We start from the raw sequence: 18215 nt of genomic DNA, 5'->3' as shown, positions 1-18215 counted from the left end.
CGTGTGTGGGTGGGTTTCCTCTGGGTGCTCCGGTTTCCTCCCACAGTCCAGATGTGCAGGCTAGGTGGATTGGTCATGCTAAATTGCCCTTAAGTATCCAAAATTGCCCTTGGTGTTGGGTGAGGTTACTGGGTTATGAGGATAGGGTGGAGGTGTGGGCTTGGGTAGGGTGCTCTTACCAAGAGCCGGTGCAGACTTGATGGGCTGAATGGCATCCTTCTGCACTGTAAATTCTATGATCTATGCTTATTCTGTGAAATGTATCATATAAATGCCTCAATAAAATATATTTTTAAAAAAACAACATGGGACTCACTATCCCATGGAGTAGTTGAAGTGAATAACAGATATATTGAAGGAGAAGATAGATATGAACACAAGGAAGAAAGGAATAGCAGTATCTTCTGACAAAGTGATATGTAGAAGGTGGGAGAAGGCTGGTGTGAAACATAACGGCAACACGAGCAGGCTTAATCCTCTCTGCATCAAGACATTTCATGAATTTTCTACTGGATTTGTTGGTGACTATTTCATGTCTCTTTGTTGAATCATCTCTATGTTGTATTTGAGAGAATAATATTTACAAGCAGTTTTTCTGTACTTTTATGTCAAAAGTAATTATATGCAAATACATCATTGGCAGAATGGGTGGTGCACTGGGTAACAATGATGACCTCAATCCAAATTGATGGGATATAAAGTCTCTTTCAGTGTCTCAGCCTGTTGCCCAATAAACTTGAGTGTTTAGTAATGGAGCCAGGTGCTCATTGGCACTGGACATTAATGCTCAGACTGCAAGAGTGGATGGTATGGGGAATGTGTGGTAAATAAATAAGCTTGAGATTCTTAGAGAAATATTACGGTTTCTCTTAAATCAAACATTGCTCATGCTTATCTGGGCATGCTTGCTGCACTGGTAGCAAAGTCTTGCCGACTCGATCCATGATGTAAAACAAAGTTACAGCCTAAAATGTGAGCATTCGGTAAGTGACATTATAATTGTATTTTTCAGCAACGTAGAACTGTTCGTGTACAGCTGTGTGACTACATGATGCCTAATGGGCTCAAACAGTCTTCAATAAATGACCATTATAATCAGCAGTGTAATGACATGTGCAGTACGTCAGGGGAAGGTCTCAGAAGCAAAAGGTGCCAAGCAAGGAAACGGGAAAAGGATCACGGCTGCAGGGATTGTAAAGTGGCTGATGTGATGAAAAACAACCGGAGGGGCACAGAGCTCATTGCAACAATTGAACCTCTCCAGGTTAGCCTAATCCGAAATGGCTGCAGCAAGATAAACCCTTCAGAGGATTTATCAAAATGTATTAAACAGTATCAAAGCAAATCAGCAGGCATGGAGTTTACAACAGAGAACAGCAGTAAAATTCTGCTGGAAACTGGACCATCAGAACTATCCAGAGTAATCCAGAAAGGCATACAGCAGCTTAAATCTCTTGATAAAGACCAATTGGGGACTGATGCTGTAGCTGGCGATATTGAAAAGACTCGAACATCTAAAGTTACCGAAGCTTGTTCTGAAATAGGATTTAAACCAGGGTGTTTAGGATTATCGTGGCATCCCAAAGGTTTGGTTTGGCAAAGTCCATGTCAGGATAGCACAGCTTGGAGCACAGTGAGTTCAACAAATGTAGCAGAGGACTGTTTAGAAGAGGAAATACCTGTGTTGCCTGATGATAGAACACTAGGACTCCCTGCTGGCTTTGAGCCTGTTGACATCAAAGTCAATGAGGCAGTGCGACTTTCTACAAGTTGTAAAAGAAAGGCAAGTGGATATGTACACTCTGAGGCTTCTGTTCCGCCGTTTGGCTGTGCAAGAACAACACCCATCACTCTGGATACATGTGCACGAGCAAGGCCATTCAAAAGAACAAGACAGTGCCCTGAGTTCTGGTTTGGTTCAGAATGGTACTGTAAACCAGAAAAAACAGGTGAACTGCGCAGACACACATCAGTACTTGACCCAAAATCAGGAGCATTGCCTCGTCAAGGATATGTGGAATCAGTTGAGTGTGTTTTATATTTGTTGACCAGGTTGTCCTTGGAAGTGCCTGAAATAAAGGCCGCTAACAAAGATAATTTGAGAAACCAATCACTATTAAAAAATAATTGCAGTTGTGCATCTTTCGCAAGTGACAAAGTAGCAAAAGTGCAGCCATCAATACACCTCTCAAAGTATTCCAGTATTGTAGAATATGGTAAACAGCCAAAAGATGCTCACGATTGTAAAACCTCTGCATCCATCAATGTACTCGACTCCAAAATGGCAAATGGTCTTCCTGCTGAAGAAACAAAATATCAGATCAAGCAAAGTAAATTGAATTTTACAAATTCAGCTGTTCATTGCACTAAAACACTAATGCCAACACAACTACCAGCAATACACGTTCCTTTGTGCAATGATACAGGCAGAAAAGCAGCCATAGGCTACCAAAGACACGAGACCATTCAGGATAAGTTTACTCCAAGGAAAGTGTGCACAAAGGGAAGGAATGACATACAGTCAACAGTGATCCCTGTTCATCAGAAAGCACCTTCAGAGTTGAGGTGCAGCCGAGTGGATGGGCAGTGCCATGTTGAACCTAGTGAACAAACTGAGAGTGAGGGGCTTGTTGAGGATCACTCTTTTGTGGATGTAGAAGAAAATGCAGAGTACCAATCAAAGTCGGTGGAAGTAACTTTGCGGCCAGATGGAAGTGCTGAAAAGACTCCTATATCAGAAAACCAGCCAGTGCTTCCATCTCCAGAGGAGCCTTTTATTGCAATGCAAATTATAGACCGTGAAGTCAAAGAAATGTTGGATAGGAACGCTGAAGAGGAAGGGAGTTCACAGCGAGTGCCTGATGTGATAAGGGCCTATGAAGAGGATGTGCTCGTGCTTGACGTGATTCAAGATGATCCAGAGCTATTTGGCAGTCCCAGTAACGCTGAGGTGGTGCAGACTGAACCGTCAGTGGGCCTGGATGAAGCCACTTGTGGGAAAGCAGAGTTCAAACCTGTGGAGGGTGACGCGGGAAGTGAACTAAACAGCAAGCAGAAAGAGTCAAGTGAAATGATGTCCAGGTGTGTGTATGCTTTCTATTCACCTTTTAATTGGTTATTTGAAAAGGTTTACTTTTAGGTTGAAGAGTTTGCAGAATGTTTCCTTGTATATTTGATTTAGCTATGAAAATCTCTTCAAATCGGAGGGGAAAAGTTGGAAAAAATGAATTGAATTGCATTAACGTGTCATCCTATCATTCTAATAAGTTGGGAACCAATTTTGTGTCTTTATTTTTATACTGATTGACTTAACGTGAAGAATATCGAGCTGTGGATCAGCAGGTAATTGAAGTGGGGATACAGATGAACCATTTTTTTAAAATGGGGAAAGGCTTAGGAAATCAGAAGCACCAAGGGACTTGGGAGTCCTTGGTCATGATTCTCTTAAGGTTAATGTGCAGGTTCAGTCGGCAGTTGAGAAGGCAAATGCAATGCTAGCATTCATAGAACATACAGTGCAGAAGGAGGCCATTCGGCCCATTGAGTCTGCACCGACCCACTTAAGCCCTCACTTCCACCCTATTCCCATAGCCCAATAACCCCTCCTAACCTTTTTGGACACTAAGGGCAATTTACCATGGCCAATCCACCTAACCTGCACGTCTTTGGACTGTGGGAGGAAACCGGAGCACCCGGAGGAAACCCACGCAGACACGGGAAGAACGTGCAGACTCCGCACAGACTGACCCAGCGGGGAATCGAACCTGGGACCCTGGTGCTGTGAAGCCACAGTGCTAGCCACGTGTGCTACCGTGCTGCCCACGCAGCACAGTAGCACATGTCGAGAGGGCTAGAATACAAGAGTAGGGATGTACTTCTGAGGCTCTGTAAGGCTCTGGTCAGACCCTATTTGGAGTATTGTGAGCAGTTTTGGGCCCCGTATCAAAGGAAGGATGTGCTGGCCTTGAAAGGGGTCCAGAGGAGGTTCACCAGAATGATCCCTAGAATAAAGAACTTGTCGTATGAGGAATGGTTGAGGACTCTGGGTCAGTACTCGTTGGAATTTAGAACGATGAGGGGGGATCTTATTGATAGAATACTGCGAGACCTGGATAGAGTGGACATGGAGAGGATGCTTCTACTTGTAGGAAAAACTAGAGGCAGAGGGCACAATTTCAGACTAAAGGGACGATCCTTTAAACAGAGATGAGGAGGAATTTCTTCAGCCAGAGGGTGGTGAATCTGTGGAACTCTTTGCCCCAGAAGGCTATGGAGGCCAAATCACTGAGTGTCTTTAAGACAAGAGATAGATAGGTTCTTGATTAATAACAGGATCAGGGGTTATGGGGAGAAGGCAGGAGAATGGGGATGAGAAAAATATCAGCCATGATTGAATGGCGGAGTAGACTCAATGGGCCGAGTGGCTTAATTCTGCTCCTCTGTCTTATGTTCTTATGGTCTTATCTAATTGAATGGCAGAATAGGCTGAATAACCTATTCCTATGACACAATTGCAACTGATTTCCAATGGTGTTCTTAGTGATGTTAAATGTGAATCAGGACACAGTGAGGGAGGCAGTTTAGCAAGATGTAGGCCCAAGTACAGGTGAAGAGGGTTTCAAAATGAAGACTAGTTCCCTTACCCAGTGGGAATGTGGAGAACAGTTGATGGCAAGTGCTGAGATCCAGTGGGTTTCTTGGATTTCCAGTTGGCAATTGGGGACAAAGTTTGTTTGTTTTTCCCCCCGAGTGAATCGGAGTGCGCCACTCATTTTGTTTTGATTGCAAGATTGCCCAATGGTAACGTAAATCACAGCTTATATTCTAAAAAGAACAGCTGCGATCCTCCGCAAACGGCAGCATCTGTGGAGAGAGAGTTACGTTTCAAGCCGTAACGATCAGGTGGTTCTGATGAAAGGTCATCTCGTCCTGAATCATAGAATTTGCAGTGCAGAAGGAGGCCATTCAGCCCATCGAGTCTGCACCGGCTCTTGGAAAGAGCACCCTACCCAAGCCCACACCTCAACCCTATCCCCATAACCCAGTAACCCAACACTTAAGGGCAATTTTGGACACTAAGGGCAATTTAGCATGGCCAGTCCACCAAACCTGCACATCTCTGGACTGTGGGAGGAAACCGGAGCACCCGGTGGAAACCCACGCACACACGGGGAGGATGTGCAGACTCCGCACAGACAGCGACCCAAGCCGGGAATCGAACCTGGGACTATGCTACCGTGCTGCCCTTTGTAGCATTTGTTGAATTGCTGAGTATTTCCATTTCCCAATATTTTAGATTCCCAGCGGTGTTTTGCTCTTTTATATTCGTTTTTACATCCTGAAGATGTGATATTGCCAGTCACCCACATTTTACTGGTTACCTGAGATGCTTTAATAAGCAATAGTTCCGAAGATTTGTGCTCCAGAACTTGCTGCGCCCCTAGCCAAGCTGTTCCAGTACAGCTACATCTATCAGCATCAGGAAAATAGCACAGCAGGATAAATCCAACCCAGCCAATTACCGCCCCATCAGTCTACTCTAGATCACCAGTAGATATATAGATTTATTGTCATGTGTACCGAGGTACAGTGAAAAGTATTGATCTGCTTTCAGTCCAGGCAGATTGCTCCATGCATGAAAAACATAGGACATATGGTAAATTAGAGATTATATTAATTTACATTTTTTATAATCTTGTCACAAGTAGACGTACTTTAACAGTGCAATGAAGTTACTGTGAAAAGCCCCTAGTCGCCCCATTCCGGCGCCTGTTCAGGTACACTGAGGGAGAATTCAGAATGTCCAATTCACCTAACAACGTGTCTTTCGAGACTTATTGGAGGAAACCAGAGCACCCGGAGGAAACCCACACAGACACGGGGAGAACGTGCAGACTCCACACAGACAGTGGCCCAAGCCGGGAGTCGACCTGGGACCCTGCTGCTGTGAAGCAACAGTGCTATCCACTGTGCTACCGTGCCGCCCCAGTGTATTAGTGTTAGAATTAAGATTTAAAGGTTAGAACGGTTATAAAAGATGTAGGAAGAGGATCTGTGTGGGAGAGCTCGCAGAGAGTCACCACGCTCCGACGCCATCTTGCATCAGCAGTAAAGTGATGGAAGAGATTATCATTAGTGCTATCAAACGGTCTTGCTCAGCAATACTCTGCTTCAGTTTGCTTTCTGCAAGGGTCACTCAGCTCCAGACCTCATTGCAGCCTTAGTTCAAAAACAAAAAAGAACTGACAATCCAGAGGTGAGAGTGTCTGCCCTCAACATCAACGTAGCCTTTGACTGAGTGTGACATCAAAGAGCCCGAGTAAAACGGAATCAATGGGAATCCGGGGAAAACTGCCTGCTGGCTGGAATCATACCTAGCATGCTACTTTAGTAACTTGAGACTGGAAATGGTTAAGAACCAATTTAAATCAGTTAGCTGAAGGAAGATGGTTACGGTTGTTGGGGGGTCAGTCATCCCCGTCCTGGGACATCACTGCAGGAGTTCCTCGGGGTAGTTTCCTAGGTTCAACCAACTTCAGCTGCTTCATCATTGACCTTCCTCTAAGGTCAGAAGTGGGGATGCTTGTTGTTTGCCTGAGGTTCAGCACCATTCATGACTCTTCAGACACACTGAAGCAGTCCATGTGTAAATGCAGCAGGACCTGGACAATAACCAGGCTTGTGCTGACAAGTAACATTCGTGCCATCTTCATAACAAGAGACTTTAACCACAGCTCCATGACATCCAATGGCATTGCCATCGCTGAATCCCCTACTATCGACACCCTGGGGTTGCCATTGACCAAAAGCGGAGCTGGACTAGCCATATAAATACCGTGGCTACAAGAGTAGGTCAGAGGCTAGGAATCCTGCGGCATGTAACTCCCCACCTGACGCCCCAAATCCTGTCCACTATCTACATGGCACAAGTCAGGAGTGTAATGAAATACTTTCCACTTGCCTGGATGAGTGCAGCTCCAACAACACTCTTTGACACCATCCAGGACATAGACGGCTTGATTGGCACCTCATCCACAAACATTTACCCCCTCCACCACTGACGCATAGTAGCAGCCGTATGTACCATCTACAAGATGCACTGCGGGAACTTGCCAATGCTCCTTAAGCAGCACCTTCCAAACCCACAACTGCTGCCATCTCGAAGGACAAAGGCAGCAGTTATGTGGCATCATTACCATCTGGAATTTCCCCATCATCCTGACTTGGAATTTATATCCTCTACTGATGCCGTGTCAAAATCCTACCCCCTCCCTAAGTGCCCTGTGGATGTACCCACACCAGATGGCCTGCAGCAGTTGACCAAGGCAACTGGCCGCCACCTTCTCGAGGACAATGGGAAATAAATGCTGGCCTAACCAGTGACGCTCATATCCCCATGAATGAATAACGGAATAATCATAGAAATTTACAGCATCAAGAGGAGGCCATTTAGCCCCTTTGTACCTGTGCTGGTTCTTTGAAAGAACAGTCATGCTTATTCCCCCACACTTTGTCCATAAGTTCCTCATCTTCAATTACTTGTCCAGCTTCCTTCTTGAAATTATTTATAAAATTACATTCCACCATCCTTTGAGGGAGATTCCACAGCACACCTTGAAATAGTACAAATGTGAGGAACTCCAATTCATTTGTGATTTTTGGATACAGGAAACTATGATCTGTGATGTCTTCGCCTGTCTCAGTGACCATCTTCGGATTTTAATGGCATTTGACAGTCTTCCAAATAAGAACACTGCTACTCTCTTTTGTGAATGCTTTTAACAACTATGTTTCAAAACTGTTTGTGTTCTAAAAATTTGTACAGATGTTTTTTCTATTCACAGCACCTTTCTCTGTGTGTCCAATGATGATGTCTTTGGAAAGCTGCCAAACTGCGCCAATCTGCAAAATGGTAAGTGTGTGTGTGTGTAAGTGCATGAATGGACACTCTGCCCTCGAGCCTACTCGCCATTCGTAGGACTGGCTGTTGACCTCAATTCTCCGATCCCCATATGCCTTGAAGGGAAAGCCGAAAGATCTATTCATCTTGGCCTTCAATGTACTCAATAGCCAAGCGTCCTTGGCTTTCTGGGGATAGAAGATTCACAACCCTCTGAGTGAAGACATTGCTCTTCCATCTCTGTCCTGAATGGCTGACCTTGTATCCAGAGATTTCGCCCTCTAATCTAGTCTCCCCAGGCAGTGGAGCGCAGCCTCTTAATAAGCTGTGTGAACAGCTTAAACAACTGATGTTTAATGTGTGAGTAAGAGTGTTCAAATGTGGCTGCCTGGTTGTTCAGAATCACAGAATTTGTTACAGTACAAAAAGGCCATTCAGCCCATTGTGACTGCACCAGCTGTCTGAATTAGCAATTCCTTCCGCGCCTTCTCCCTGTAACCCTGCACAGTGTTTCTTTTTAGATAATTGTCTAACTCCCTTCTGAATGCTTCAATTGAACCCGCCTGCACCACACACCCGGGCAATGCATTCCAGACATTAACCACTCCCTGCCTGAAAACATTTTTTTCTTCCTCACTTTTCCCAATTGCTTAAAATCTGTGCCTTCATTCTCTATTTTTTCACGGGTGGGAACAGTTTCTCCTTGTCTCTGTCCATACCCCTCATGATTTTGAATACCTCTCTCTTTAAGGAAACAGTCACAACTTCTCCAATCCATCTTCACAACTGAAGTTCTTGGTCAGAAGGTTTTTGTAGAAGAAATAGTCATTTCATTTTGCACTGGGGCATTTTTTCTGCAACTCACTGTGGGAACAAACTCGGTCTTTAGATTTTTTACAGCAAAGAAGGAGTTCATTTAAGATACTTTAATTAATCTTAATGGATTATTTATTTGTGTTTTAGGATTCAAAACATCTGTGAGTGAAGAGAGTTATTTTGATGAGGGCGCTCCATTGGTGAAAGAGAGAGAGAGAACTCAATCTGAATACAATTTGTACCCGGTAGGTTGATAGTTTAATCTATGATTTCCTTTGTGTCGGTTTTATTTCATGCCATTTGCGTCATGAAATTAAAACTCCCATGTTCTTATCCTTGTCTCCAACCTCGCTGCTTCTGACTGCTGCCCGTGAAGAGGGCAGAGTCGTGAACTCACTCTGCATTAAGCTGTTGGTTCTCTTTCCTGTCCCCCCTCCTGGTTTTGTGAGGCGAAAGCAGATCCCTGGAGAGCAATCTAAATGCACTGACCTCCCACCTTGACACGTACAAGCAGAGCTTCTGCAAATCGATAGAATGTCTGCAATGTTTCTAGTTCCAATGAGACATTTCACCAACCTGTGTGTTATGTAACTGACATCATGACCTTGGTAAAGGCTGTTGTTGTGAGGCCAGTAACATGCTAAGGATGTATGCTTCCACCGTTTTGATTGGAAAGGAAGATGTAGTGCTGACTAGGTCAGGGAATATAGGAGCAAGACCAGGCTAAAGAACAACCTGGCAGCATCACCTGTGCGGAGCCAGAACAGTGCCAGTCCCAGCTCATTGTAGTAAGTTCATCTCTATAATTTGCACATTACAATGATGTGTCTTATTTGCAGATTGCTTCAAGTACTGGAATAGTTTCTGAGATGGCTGAGCAACCGATTGACAGAGGGACTGAAATAAGGTTAGCGGATGGAATTATTGCATTTGCTGCAATGCCAAGTCACTGTCTTTTTTTTATTTAAAATTTTTTAAAAATTCTACATTTTCACATTTTCCTTCAAAAATTTACACCCCACCCACAAACAGTAAATGGTAACAAATACAAAATCAATACCCTTAACGATACCAATGATCCATCCTCCCACCACCCCAAATAATGGCCCACCTGTCAATATATGCATCCAATTGTAAAACTCCTCCTCCCAACCTCGGTTCCTTCCCCCCAACGTTCCACCCCGGCTCGACCACTCGGACCCTGTTCTGCCAGGCTCCAATGGCCGCAACCCCTCCCCCTACCTCACTCCCGTTCACTGGCCGGCTTAAATCGGCCGGCGTGGAGGCCCCCGCCCGGGTCCCTTTCCCCCTTGCCCTAGGAAAGCCCAGAGATCCCCTTTTAGCATACACACCCCGCATATCCACCTACACCCCAAAGAGCCCTCATTTAGAGTGAAAGTCCCATCCCTTCCCTTGTCCAAATATATACAACATTGGCTCCTTTAGCCCCTACACCCGCACGCAGTGAAACAAAAAAGAAGAAAATACAGTCATGTGGTTACATCGGCACATGGCCATTTCTCAATTTGTCAGTTCTGCCACAGTCCTTCCGCCTTCGCAAACTCCTCCGCTGCTTCTGCCGTTCCAAAAGAAAAGTCCCTGAGCTTATAAGTCACCCTCAGCTTCGCTGGATATACAATGCCGCACTGCACCTTGCTAATGTACAGTGCCCTCTTCACCCGGTTGAAGTCAGCCCGCCTCCTCGCCAGCTCCACCGTAAAGTCCTGGTATACACATATACCAGCTCCAGCCCACTGTACCACCCGCTTCTGCTTGGCCCAGCTCAGGACCTTCTCCTTCACCCTGTACCTACGGAAGCACAGAGTCACTGCCCTTGGCGGCTCACTCGCCTTTGGTACAGGCCTCCACGACCGATGAGCCCGATCCAGTTCATATCGGGAGGGATCCTCCCCCTCCCACAATAGTTTTGCCAGCATCGCGGCAAAATACTCAGTCGGCTTCGGTCCTTCAACTCCTTCGTGCAGCCCCACAATCCTCAAATTCTGTCGCCTGGATCTGTTTTCCAGGTCTTCCATTTTTCCTCGCAGATCCTTTTTAATGTCCAACACCTTCCGCATCTCCTTCCCCATCGAGGCAAGTTGATCACCGTGCTGCAATAACGTCTCCTCCACTTCCTTCAGCGCCTCCCCTTGCTCTCACACCTCCGCCACTGCGCTCGCCACCGCCGTCATCACCGGGGAAACCGCCTCCTCCACCAGCGCACTCAAAACTGCCCTCATCTCCTTCCTCACCATCTCCATGCATTTTGCAAACTGCCTTTCGAATTCCGCAGCCGTCACCTTAGTTATTTCTTCAGCCGAAAGCAATGCGGCCTACCCTGGTGCTCCAGCCTCCATTTTCTTTACTGACCCCGCGGTGACCTTTCCACTCCCCGACGGACTTTCAGCTGCTTTTTTCACGGCCGTTTTTTTGCTGGTCTTCGACATTCCCCCCCCCTCTGTGCTGTCTCCCGACTTTTACTGCCTTCGCTGGCCCTAGGACCGGGCGTTAACCCCCGACAATGCCGTTCCCGAACAGGAGCCCTCCAACGCGCGGCTGCCTCCCGCCCGTCGTCACCGGAAGTCCCAAGTCACTGTCTTTAAGACCGAGATAGATAGGTTCTTGATTAATAAGGTGATCAGGGGTTACCCAGGAGAATGGAGATGCGAAACATATCAGCCATGATTGGCGGAGCAGACTCGATGGGCCGAATGGTCCAATTCCCTCCTGTGCTAACAATCCCCCAGCTCCACAATTCTCCAAATCCCCAGGAGCCCTCTTTTCACAACAACATGGCAATATACAGTACCAGAGAAAAAAATAGAATGTCTCCCTCTTGCTAAGTTTGAGGCCTTTCCCTCTTGTGGAATCTGTGACTGTTAGACATACCGACATTTTACTTTTTCTGCAGCCTTTTATGATCTTGAATATTTCCGTGAGATCACACAAACCTTTTCTCTCCAGTATTAACATTCCCAACTTCTCTTGCATCTCCTCAGAACAGGTGTCTAATCCCTTTCATCAGTTTAGTTTCCTTCACTGGGTGCTATTAAGTGCCCAGATGCCTTTTTCGGAATGCCATGACCAGAATTGTGCACATTTCAGGTGGGGTTTTGTTGGGACAAGTGCTCTGCAAACTCAGTTGCTTGCTGAGATTTGAGGGACCGGATTCTCCGCTGGTGGGATTCTTTGTTGCACCAGCAGCGCACCCCTTGCCCGGGGATTTCCCGAGGCGTGGGGCTGCCCACAGTGAGGAAACCCCATTGGCCGGCCGGCGGGACGGAGAATGCCGCTGCTGACAGGGGGGTGGTGCTGCACCAGTTGGACAGAGAATCCCACCCTAGCTCTTCCAACTATATGGTGCCCTGCTCTTTTACGCAAATTGGATTTTTAAAAAATGAAGCTTGTTGGGCTCTACTATACCTGAAATTGTGGTCACTGCAAATTTCCGTAATAACTTTTAAGACGGGAAGTAACCATGCACTTGGAGGCAAAGACTTTCAGGGCTATGGGAATATGGGAAAAAGTAAGGAGAGCAGGAGTTGGCATATGCACCAAGAGCTGAATGATTCTCTGCTGTCCTTCTGCTCCAGTCTGTGGAGGCAAACTAGCGAAGAATATAAAAACTGATCATAACTTTGAATATAGAAAAAGGAAGAGAGAGGTCAAAGTGAACATAGGCCCCTTAGAAAATGAATCTGGGGAGATAGTTATGGGGAATAAGGAAATGGCAGCGAAGTTTGCACCAGTCTTTGCGGGGGAAGATACTTTGAACATTCCATTAATATTAAAGAATGTGGGGGAGCAATTAAATACCATCACTAGAGAAATAGTAATGGGGCTAAAAACAGATAAGGCCCCTGGCCCTGAGGGCTTGCAATCTAGAATCCTAAAAGAAGTGGCTACAGATATGGTGGATGCATGGGTTGTAATTTTCCCCAAATCCTTGGTTTGTGGAGGATTGGGAAACTGCCAATGTGACACCCTTATTCTAAAAAGCAGGGGGGAGGCAAAAAGTGGTAACTATAGGCTGATTAGCCTAACATCTGTGTTGCAAAAATGTTGGAATCAATTATTAAGGAAATAATAGCACATTTGGAAAATCATAATCTAATCGAGCAGAGTCGGCTTCGTGAAAGGGAAATAGTGCCTGACTAATCTATTAGAGTTTTTCGAGGAAGTCTCAATCAGAGTGGATAGAGGGGAAGCAGTAGATGTGTTGTATTTGGACTTCCAGAACGTGTTTGACATGGTACCTCACAAAAGGTTAAGTCATAAGATGGTGTTGGAGGTAGTATATTGGCATGGATAGAGAATTGGCTAATGGGCAGGAAACAGTGAGTGGGGATCAGGGGTGCTTTTTCAGGTTGGTGACCTGTAACCAGTGGGGTTCCACAGGGATCGGTGCTGGGACTGCAACTGTTTATATAATAATGATTTGGAGGAAGGAAGCAAATTACTGTAGCCAACTTTGCAGAGGACCCAGAAATAAGTGGAAAGACAAGTTGCGAGAAGGGTACAAACAATTTGCAAAGAGATATTGATAGGTTAAGTAAGTGAGCAAAAAGCTGGCAAATGGAGAATAACGTGGGGAAATGTTTTGGTAGGGAGAACAAAAGAATGGAGATTATTTAAATAGAGAAAAACTGCAGGAAGCTGCAACACAAAGGGACTTGGGGGGACTTGTGCACGAAACACAAAGCTAGCACACAGGTGCAGCAGGTAGTCAGGAAGGCTAATGGAAAGTTTTCCCTTATTCCAAGGGGGTTGGAGTATAAGAGTCGGGAAGTCTTTCTGCAGCTGTACAAGGTGCTGGTGAGACCACATCTGGAGCACTGTGATCAGTTTTGGTCCCCTTATTTAAGGAAAGATACTATTTCATTGGGGGCTATTCAGAGAAGGTTCACTAGGATGATCCCCGGTATGGAGGGATTGTCTTATGGGCAAAGGTTAAACAGGTTGGAAGTCTATTCCTTGGAATTTAGAAGAATGAGAGGCGATCCCATTGAAACATGTCGGATTCTTAAGGGGCTGACAGGGTAAACGCTGAGAGGATGTTTCCCTCATGGGAGAGTCCAGGACCAATGGGCACAGTCTCAGAATAAAGGAGTGCCAATTTAAGACTGAGATGAGGAGGAATTTCTGAGAGTTGTGAGTCTTTGGAACTCCTTGTCATGGAGAACTGTGGGGACAGTGCCCTTGTGTAGATTTAAAATTGAGATAGATCCAGGATTACGGGGAAAGGGCAGGACGTGAGGAATGTTGAATGATGGAGCAGGCTTGACGGGCTGAATGGCCTACTCCTGTTCCTATTTCTTGTGGGTCTTGTGATCTTAGAAAATGAATCTGAGGAGATGGTGATGGGAACAAGGAGGAGTTAAATAAATGTGATAAATGGAAAAAAAATCCTACATCATTATTCAAAGAAAAGCAGGGTTGGCCATCATATCTGCTTTGGTGAACACCAGCAAAAGCATCCCTGGTCATTCAGCACATTTGCAATTTGTGGGATCTTGTTGTACATGAGTTGCTTCATTTGCCTATAAAACGGCAATGGTTGCACTTCAGAAGTAATTTAATTAGGAAGACAGATAGAGGATTGTGTCCCGAGGGTGGTCCATGAGGACCAAACTGGGTTTGTGAAGGGGAGACAGCTGAATACGAATATACGGAGGCTGCTAGGGGTAATGATGATGCCCCCACCAGAGGGGGAAGCGGAGATAGTGGTGGCGATGGATGCCGAGAAAGCATTTGATAGAGTGGAGTGGGATTATTTGTGGGAGGTGCTGAGGAGATTTGGTTTTGGAGATGAATATGTTGGATGGGTGCAGCTGTTGTATAGGGCCCCAGTGGCGAGTGTGGTCACGAATGGACGGGGATCTGCATACTTTCGGCTCCATAGAGGGACAAGGCAGGGATGCCCTCTGTCCCCGTTATTGTTTGCACTGGCGATTGAGCCCCTGGCAATAGCATTGAGGGGTTCCAAGAAGTGGAGGGGAGTACTTAGAGGAGGAGAAGAACACCGGGTATCTCTGTATGCGGATGATTTGTTATATGTAGCGGACCCGGCGGAGGGGATGCCAGAGATAATGCGGACACTTCGGGAGTTTGGAGAATTCTCAGGATATAAACTGAACATGGGGAAAAGTGAGTTGTTTGTGGTGCATCCAGGGGAGCAGAGCAGAGAAATAGAGGACTTTCCGCTGAGGAAGGTAACAAGGGACTTTCGTTACTTGGGGATCCAGATAGCCAAGAATTGGGGTACATTGCATCGGTTAAATTTAACGCGATTGGTGGAACAAATGGAGGAGGACTTCAAGAGATGGGACATGGTATCCCTGTCACTGGCAGGGAGGGTGCAGGCGGTTAAAATGGTAGTCCTCCCGAGATTCCTCTTTGTGTTTCAGTGCCTCCCGGTGGTGATCACGAAGGCTTTTTTCAAAAGGATCGAAAAGAGTATCATGAGTTTTGTGTGGGCCGGGAAGACCCCGAGAGTGAGGAAGGGATTTTTACAGCGTAGTAGGGATAGGGGGGGGCTGGCACTACCGAGCCTAAGTGAGTACTACTGGGCCGCCAATATCTCAATGGTGAGTAAGTGGATGGGAGAAGAGGAGGGAGCGGCGTGGAAGAGATTGGAGAGGGCGTCCTGTAGGGGGACTAGCCTACAAGCTATGGTGACGGCCCCATTGCCGTTCTCACCGAAGAAATACACCACAAGCCCGGTGGTGGTGGCGACTTTGAAAATTTGGGGACAGTGGAGACGGCATAGGGGAAAGACTGGAGCCTTGGTGGGGTCCCCGATAAGAAATAACCATAGGTTTGCCCCGGGGAGAATGGACGGGGGATTTGGAATATGGCAAAGAGCAGGAGTAACGCAACTGAAAGATCTGTTTGTGGATGGGAAGTTCGCAAGTCTGGGAGCGCTGACCGAGAAATATGGGTTGCCCCAAGAGAATGCATTCCGGTATATGCAACTGAGGGCTTTTGCGAGGCAACAGGTGAGGGAATTCCCGCAGCTCCCGACGCATGAGGTGCAGGACAGAGTGATCTCAAAGACATGGGTGGGGGACGGTAAGGTGTCAGATATATATAGGGAAATGAGGGACGAGGGGGAGATTATGGTAGATGAGCTGAAAGGGAAATGGGAAGAAGAGCTGGGGGAGGAGATTGAGGAGGGGCTGTGGGCGGATGCCCTAAGTAGGGTAAACTCATCGTCCTCGTGTGCCAGGCTAAGCCTGATTCAATTTAAGGTGTTACACAGGGCGCATATGACTGGAGCACGGCTCAGTAAGTTTTTGGGGGTAGAGGATAGGTGTGCGAGATGCTCGAGAAGCCCAGCGAATCACACCCACATGTTTTGGTCATGTCCGGCACTACAGGGGTTCTGGGTGGGGGTGACAAAGATGCTTTCGAAAGTAGTGGGGGTCCAGGTCGAACCAAGCTGGGGGTTGGCTATATTTGGGGTTGCACAAGAGCCGGGAGTGCAGGAGGCGAGAGAGGCCGATGTTTTGGCCTTTGCGTCCCTAGTAGCCCGGCGCAGGATACTGTTGATGTGGAAGGAAGCCAAGCCCCCGGGGGTGGAGACCTGGATAAATGACATGGCAGGGTTTATAAAGCTGGAACGGATTAAGTTCGTCCTAAGGGGATCGGCTCAAGGGTTCACCAGGCGGTGGCAACCGTTCGTCGAATACCTCCCAGAAAGATAGAGGGAATGGAAAAGAAGAAGGCAGCAGCAGCAGCCCAGGGGGGGGGGGGGGACCAGAAGGACTCTCAGGGTTGTTAATATATATGTATAATATGTATAGGTCGTTGCTATAAATAATTGTATATTGGACTGTTAAATCATATTTTTGGAGAGTGTTTATCTGAGACAAGGCAGTTGCCATTTAGTTTTAGTTTTCGTTATATATTATTTATTCTTTGTTTATAAAACAGGTCATTGTTATTTATACTGTTATATTATTGTGTAAAGGATACACAATGTACTGTGATGGTTGACCAAAAATTTTCAATAAAATATTTTAAAAAAATAAAAAAAATTAGGAAGACAGAATTAACTGATTTCTTTGGTGCTTTTCAGGGCATGAAGTATTTTTTCAAAGTCTAGTCCCTGTTATAACGTTATTACAATCTTGGACCAGACCTAGTTGCTAGGATAAGGACAGAAGCCCCAATATTTTATTTTAAATTTGTTTTTAAATTAATTACTGCTTATTTATTTAAATTTAGAGTACCCAATTATTTTTTCCCAATTAAGGGGCAATTTAGCGTGGCCAATCCACCTACCCTGCACATCTTTGTGTTATGGGGGTCAGACCCACACAGACACGGGGAGAATGTGCAAACTCCACACGGACAGCGGGCTGGGATCAAACCTGGGTCCTCGGCACTGTGAGGTGGCAGTGCTAACCACTGTGCCACCTGTTGCCCTATTTTTAATTTATTAGACTGAGGAAAGGATACTTTGTCCCAGGAGTGACTCCACACGCAAATAGGTATATTAAAACAAACTTTAAACTAACTTTAACATCATACAATGAATATCTTTCAATTACCAGTTAAAACAATGCTCAACAATAAAATGAATGACTTTAACTCTTAACTGGCATGTTTTTATCTCCAATCAAGCAAACCCATCTCCGTTTTTAAAAAAAACTTTTAATTCGAGGTAGCAAACTCAGGAACACTTGCCAAACATTGGATAGAGATCTCTTGAGACTGCTTGAAGAGAGAGACCTGATGTCCTGTCAGAATAATGCCGGATCTCTGGCTCTATTCTTCAGAAACTGCTTCTCGGCTTGCCTTCCAGCCAAAAACTAAAACTGAAAACTCCATGCCAATTCCGACCTCGGGTGACTTTCTGTTTGTACTTTGCATTTTCTCCCCTTGTCTGCGTGGGTTTCCTCCGGGTGCTTCGGTTTCCTCCCACAGTCCAAACATCATAGATGCAGTTTATCATAGAATTTACAGTGCAGAACGAGGCCATTCGGCCCATCGAGTCAGCACCGGCTCTTTGGAAAGAGCATCCTACCCAAGCCCACACCTCCACCCTATCCCCATAACCCAGTAACTAATAACCCAGTAACTACGGGCAATTTTGGACACTAAGGGCAATTTAGCATGGCCAATCCACCTGACCTGCACATCTTTGGACTGTGGGAGGAAACCGGAGCACCCGGAGAAAACCCACGCACACGGGGAGAATGTGCAGACTTGGGTGACCCAAGCCGGGAATCGAACCTGGGACCTTGGAGCTGTGAAGCAATTGTGCGAACCACTATGCTACCGTGCTGCCCGATGTGTAGGTTAGGTGGACTGGCCATGCTAAATTACCCCTTTGTGTCCGAAAAATGTGAGGTTGGGTTACGGGGATAGTGTGGAGGCGTGGGTTTAAGTAGGGTGCTCTTTCCAAGGGCTGGTACAGACTTGATGGGCTGAATGGCAGCCTCTTGCACTGTAGGGATTCTATTATTCTATGAGTGCTTCAGCCCCTGGCTCC

At 46.1% G+C, this 18215-nt stretch overlaps 1 protein-coding gene across 5 annotated transcripts in view; it reads left to right on the top strand.

The window, feature by feature from the left end:
- The window catches only part of LOC140385081 (protein TOPAZ1-like), a 78131-nt gene that overhangs the window by 9857 nt on the left and 50059 nt on the right, over positions 1-18215 (top strand). For all 5 annotated transcript variants that reach the window (XM_072466887.1, XM_072466886.1, XM_072466888.1 and 2 more), the window contains exons 3-6: positions 1013-3081; positions 7845-7912; positions 8864-8961; positions 9556-9623. In XM_072466887.1, coding sequence (XP_072322988.1) covers positions 1013-3081; positions 7845-7912; positions 8864-8961; positions 9556-9623 — 2303 coding nt within the window. The remainder of the gene's footprint in view (positions 1-1012; positions 3082-7844; positions 7913-8863; positions 8962-9555; positions 9624-18215) is intronic.

Source organism: Scyliorhinus torazame, chromosome 11 (genome assembly GCF_047496885.1).
Source record: "Scyliorhinus torazame isolate Kashiwa2021f chromosome 11, sScyTor2.1, whole genome shotgun sequence".
Classification (NCBI taxonomy): Eukaryota; Metazoa; Chordata; class Chondrichthyes; order Carcharhiniformes; family Scyliorhinidae; genus Scyliorhinus; species Scyliorhinus torazame.
Note: the sequence above shows the minus strand (reverse complement) of the source record. Positions and strands in the feature narration are given on the sequence as shown.